Source organism: Rhinatrema bivittatum, chromosome 8 (genome assembly GCF_901001135.1).
Source record: "Rhinatrema bivittatum chromosome 8, aRhiBiv1.1, whole genome shotgun sequence".
Taxonomy (NCBI): domain Eukaryota; kingdom Metazoa; phylum Chordata; class Amphibia; order Gymnophiona; family Rhinatrematidae; genus Rhinatrema; species Rhinatrema bivittatum.
In genome coordinates, this window is record NC_042622.1 from 134,318,778 (window position 1) to 134,324,777 (window position 6,000).

The 6,000-nt window shown below is 43.0% G+C and overlaps 1 protein-coding gene across 1 annotated transcript in view; it reads right to left on the reverse strand.

The window, feature by feature from the left end:
* The window catches only part of UAP1L1 (UDP-N-acetylglucosamine pyrophosphorylase 1 like 1), a 65,435-nt gene extending 59,680 nt beyond the window's left edge, over positions 1-5,755 (reverse strand). The window contains 3 exon segments of the mRNA XM_029614230.1: positions 5,019-5,127; positions 5,129-5,238; positions 5,241-5,755. Coding sequence (XP_029470090.1) covers positions 5,019-5,127; positions 5,129-5,238; positions 5,241-5,310 — 289 coding nt within the window. The 5' untranslated portion in view covers positions 5,311-5,755.
* Between the last annotated feature and the right edge of the window lie 245 nt (positions 5,756-6,000).

Consider the following 6,000-nt stretch of genomic DNA (forward strand, 5'->3'; position numbering starts at 1 on the left):
GTGTAAGTTGTGTGAGTAGTTTCCATGGGAAAAATTTCAAAGCAAAATTTACACATCTAACTTTGCTTTTAAAATTGATGTGATTTAGGCGTGTAACAACCTGCAAATTTAGGCAAGCTGTTATAAACATTTAATATCAGTCTCCAGTGTGTTTCACAAAGATTTGTCATATTTTATTTAAAGCTATAAACTGTATTTTCTTTATCTTTATAACAACATCTAACATTTGAAGCAAAAAGCCTGTGAGGGAGTCAGCTGGGCTCCTAGATGACAGAGGGGAAGACGTGCTGAGGGAGGACAAGGAAATAGCAGAAAAACTATATGAATTCTTTGCCTCTGTCTTTACTGATGAAGGTGTCAAGGTTGATTCACACTGGAAAACATATTTGATAGCAATGATTCAGAGGACTAAACGAAGTCACAGTGAAACAGGAGAATGTAAGAAATCAGATTGACAAGGCTAACAGGCCGATACAGTACAGTGCGCTCCGGCGGAGCACACTGTTAACCCGCGATTGGACGCGCGTTTTCGACGCGCTAGCTTTACCCCTTATTCAGTAAGGGGTAATAGCGTCGAAAACATGCGTCCAACCCCCCCAAACCTAATAATGCCTGCAATATGCAAATGCATGTTGATGGCCCTATTAGGTATTCCCGCGCGATTCAGAAAGCAAAATGTGCAGCCAAGCCACACATTTTACTTTCAGAAATTAGTGCCTACCCAAAGGTAGGCGATATTAAGTTGGAGGTCCCGAAAGTTAAAAAAAAAAAATTTGAAATTGGCCCATGGCTCAAAAACTGGATGCTCAATTTTGCCAGCGTCCGGTTTCCGAACCCGTGGCTGTCAGCGGGTTTGAGAACCGACACCGGCAAAATTGAGCGTCGGCTGTCAAACCCGCTGACAGCCGCCGCTCCTGTCCAAAATGAGGCGCTAGTGTCCCTAGCACCTCTTTTTGCCGTGGGCCCTCATTTGAATACAGAATCGCGCGCACAGGAGAATGGCCTGTGCGCGCGCTCTCCCGCGACTTTTACTGTATCGGCCCGTAAACAATTACAAATCACCAGGTCAGGATGATATTCACCCTAGACTCCTGAAGAATTTAAACATGAAATTATAGTCGAGTTTCTGGTGATTTGCAACCTATCATTTACAACAGTCACAGTACCAGAAGACTGGATGGTGGCCCATGTGATGCCAATTTTTAAAAAGGGGCTCCAGGGGTGATCGGGAAACTATAGGCTGAACCTGATGTTGGTGCTGGGCAAAATGGTAGAAGCTATTCTGTAAAAATACAATTGATCACATACAGTAAAGAGAGATGATTTAATGGGGAGAGTCAACATGGTTTTTGCAGAGAAGTCTTACCTTACCAGTTGTTTTCTAGATTATTTTTGAAGGTGTAAATAAGCAAGCAGATAATGGTGAGCTGGTTGATAAAGTACATTTGGATTTTCAGAAGACATTTAATAAAGTCCCTCCTAAGAAACTCCTCAGGAAATTGGGAGGTCATGAGATAGGAGGCAGTGTCCTATTGTGGACTGGTAACTGGATAAGAGACAGGGAACAGAGGGTAGGGTCATTAGTGGCCCCAAGGGTCTGTTCTGGGACCTGAGCTATTTAGGATATTCATAAAATGATCTGGAGAAAGGAACAGCAAGTGAGAAGATCAAATTTGCAGATGACAAAATTATTTGAGTTATTAAAACAGCAGTGGATTGTAAGACTAGGAGACTGGGCATCTAAATGGCAGACACCATTTAATGAGGACAAGTGCAAAGTAATACACATAGGGAAAAATAATCTCAACTACAGTTACACAATGCTGGGTTCTATATTAGTGGGCAGCACGCAAGAAAGAGACCTTTGAGTCCTTATGGACAATATCTTGAAATCTTTGGCTCAGTGTGCAGCGGAGGTCAAAATGGCAAATAGAATGTTAGGAATTATTTGAAAAGAATAGAAAACAAAATGGAGAATATTATATTGCCTTTGAATAGGTCCATAGTGCAGCTGGAGCACTGTGTGCAGTTCTAGTTGCTCTATCTCAAAAAAGATATAGCAAATATAGAAAAAGTGCAGAGAAAGGAGACAAATGATAAAAGGAATGGAAAAGTTCCTTTATAGAGAAACAATAAACAGATTAGGGCTCTTTAGCTTGGAGAAGAGATGTCATAAGTGGTATGATTGAGATTAATAAAATCATGAGTGGGGTGCAAAGGGTAGGGAACAGTTATAGGACCAGTGGCACTAGGTGGCAATGTGGGACTGTGATGTCGCCTTCTTCCCTCCTGCTGGAAACATCTCAGGTGCCAGGTTACTCAGGTGCCTGCAGCCAAGAAAGTTGCTGGGACCAGTTAAAGAGCCACTTCCCCAGTCAACAAAAAGAAAAGAAGCCACAATCAAGGCTTGCAAGGACCCACCACTTGCAACGAGAAGATTAGCTATGACAAGCCGGCCACCAAAGACAGAAGGGAGTGGATAGATAGGAAGAGGGATAAAACATAAGTACCAAAAAAAAAAAAAGGTTTAAAAAGCTATAAACCATATTTTATGCAGGCTTATGTCCAACTTTGCCTAAAATGTTTACACCCATATCCTCAAGACACAAGAAATGACTCATTTATTTACATACTAGTTAAATTCAGAATGCCAGCCTGCCTGTTTCTTAATTTCATTGGTAGGGGAGGCTGGTTTGGGAAAGGGAGAGAGAGAGAGAGAACAGCTGGACTGCGGTATGGAAAGGAAGGCTAAAGAATGGCAAACAAAACCAGCATAAAATATTACTATAAGCTAAAAGAAATAGATGAAACAAATGAAGCAGAACAGTTACATTGTACGAAAACTTATTTTCCTTGGCTTCTACAAATGTTGCTGGCTTCTAAGTTTATATCCTTTTTAAATAAGTCTTTTTTGAGTTCACTTTCCAGCTGCAGGCTGCATTCATCCTACACAGGTATCAGTGCGAGGTTTGCAATAAGAATCGGCAAACGTGGTTCAGATTCACGACACCGGGGAACTTTATCTAGGAAGATCTTTCAAAAACTCTAAGCAGAAATACTGTCTCAAACAAGTTAGAATAAAAAGAAAAATAATAATTTTGTTTTAAATAGCCAACTGAATAATCCTTTAAAAAATAAAACCTGTGAATATGTGACTGTCCGGTGGATCAGTGGCAGGCGCTGCCATGTGGAGAGAACTGGGCTGCATTTCCTGGCCAACTTGACTTAGAACCCAAGATTGCAGTGTTTCAAAGTCCCATGCCTGGGCACCAGCAGAGGGCTTTCTCTGCAATAACTCCATTACACACGGGCCGATACAGTAAAATTGCGGGAGAGTGGGCAAGCGCCCGCTCTCCTGTGCACATGATACAGTAAATAAATTTATTTAAATTAGGGCCGGTGGTAAAAAGAGGCACTAAGGACACTAGCGCGTCCCTAGCGCCTCTTTTTGGACAGGAGTGGTGGCTGTCAGCAGGTTTGACAGCCGACGCTCAATTTTGCCGGTGTCTGTTTTCGAACCCGCTGACAGCCACAGGTTCAGAAACCGGACGCCGGCAAAATTGAGCGTCTGGTTTTCAAGCTGCGGGCCTATTTCACTTTTTTTTTTTTTAAGTTTCGGGACCTCCAACTTAATATCGCCATGATATTAAGTCGGAGGGTGCACAGAAAAGCAGTCTTTACTGCTTTTCTGTGCACTTCTGGTGCCGGCAGAAATTAGCGCCTACCTTGGGTAGGCACTAATTTCTAAAAGCAAAATGTGCGGCTTGGCTGCACATTTGCTTCTGAATCGAGCAGGGGTAAAGCAGGGGTAAAGCTAGCGCAGTGTTAACCTGCGATTGGAAGCGCTAGCATTACCCCTTATTCAGTAAGGGGTAATAGCGCGTCCAAAACGCACGTCCAATCGCAGGTTAACAGTGCACTCCGATGGAGCGCACTGTACTGTATCGGCCCTGATAAGTTGGGAGGGGAATATAAGTAGAAGAACTCCTTCCCTCCCCGAGTAACTGCACAGGACGGGCTCATGGTATTGTTCCTGGAAATTGATTCAGATTGAGCTAGTAGGCCAAAGGAGCAGAAGGAAACTAACAGACTAAATAATAACTCAAATTGAAACTAATCTGCTTAAACATACAGGCATAACCCAAAGTGAAATAAATATTCTATTAGACATAACCAAAAGTAACTATAAAGTGCTATCAAAACAATTAAAAATCAGTGTTACAATTAAAATTTTAGTACCTGTCATAAATTCTCTTCATATTTCATTGGAAGAATGAAATAAATGTTACATTTTTTTTGTACGTTAACTTTCAGACAAGGCTATCAATAATAATCTTTCAGGGTGCTGTCTTCCTGCTTATATTGGAAAATTTAAGCTAAAGCAATTGGGATATATCCACAGCACACAAAGAAGCTTTTCTTCTAAAGTCACTTCACTCAAATTGAAGGTGTACACTTTATAGAATCACCTGCTTAAGTAAATCAATGAGAAAATCTGAACAACAACAACATACATTCAATGAGGCAAAACTAGGCCAGGATCAGCCTCTTTGGTTGACCTTGGGAGAAGTCACAACCCTGTATCCAGAATTATTAAGAAACAAGTTGACATCAAAATATCTAACTATTTTAAAAACTAAAAATGCCATCACCTAGGTTCAAATAAACTCTGAACTAAGTTTAAATTACTTTGGATTACTAAACTAATAGAGTTGCATCTACTAAAACTATCCTGGAATTCATTTCAGAAAGTGACTGGTGCAGTCCTGCAAGAGGAATAGGACCCTTTCCTTCTACTACTACTACTTCTTAACATTTCTATGGCACTACACGACATATACAGTGCTGTACAAATACATAAAAAAGTCAGTCCCTGCTCCATAGAGCTTACAGTCTAATAAGACAAACATTACAGGATATAAAAGATATGGGGCATTTCATAAAGCATGACAATGGTTAAAAAAAAAAAAAGAAAGTTAGTTAATGAGGCTAAAAGCAGACAGATCATCTTCTCTCACCTTCCTCCTCCCACTGCGCCAGAATCTCCCGGTCGCTTCGCCTCACGCTCCCCAGGAATTCGGGCGGCACCGGCTGCATCTGCTGGTCCAGGCGCTGCGGGGCGCTGGGTCTCCCGGGCGCAGGCCTCGGCAGCCAGGCGGCAGTGCGCTTTCAGCTGCTCAGGGTCCAGCAGGGACAGCTCTCCGAGGAAAGCGGCCCTTTGCGCTGGGTCCAGTTCGTCCAGAAGCGCAGGAGGTGAGACTGTCCGGCCGCCTGCAGCCGGCGGCGGCTCTCCTCCTCCAGGGAAGCCATGCCGGGCCCGTGCACCGTTGACCCCGGAGGTGGCGCGAGATTCTGGCGCGCGCGCGCTCGCTCTCACAGGCTACAACACTTGTTGTCGTCTGGCATTAAGTTCCCCTTTGGGCACGCGCTACCACCACTGGGGCCGGCTTTCAGCCGCAGAATGCATCGACCAGCCGTTTTCTTTTCCTTTTTTTTTTTTTTTTTAAAAGGTTTCGTCCAATCAAAAGCGGAGAAAGGACGCAAACATAATAAACGAAGCCAAGCTCCAACGCTTCGAAATTCCAGCCTTCCTGGTCTTAAAAAAAAGAAAAAGGTTGTGGTTTAGTAATGTCAATATTTGCGACTCCATTTGCCACGAGCTCGCCGAGGCTTCACGTGATGTGGTCGCTGTGCGGACGTCAGCCTCGCCTGTGCTGTCGCTGTGTAAAGCAAGTTTCACAACTACTTGCAAGTTTGTAGAAAGTAGAACGGATACGCTTCATGTAAGGTGCATTAATTCAATCGTGTTTGACAGCAAGACGCATCTAGTCTGCCCATTTTTATTTATTTATTTTTTTGCCGTTAGAATAGCCAAAGTCTACTCGGAGCCAGTTTAAGGACGGAGACTCTTGGTTAGACCTGGTTATTGTTATTATTAGTCCCTGCTTCTACTAGTTGAAAAATCAGTGCTGCAGGTGCCATAGTGCATCAGAACGGAAT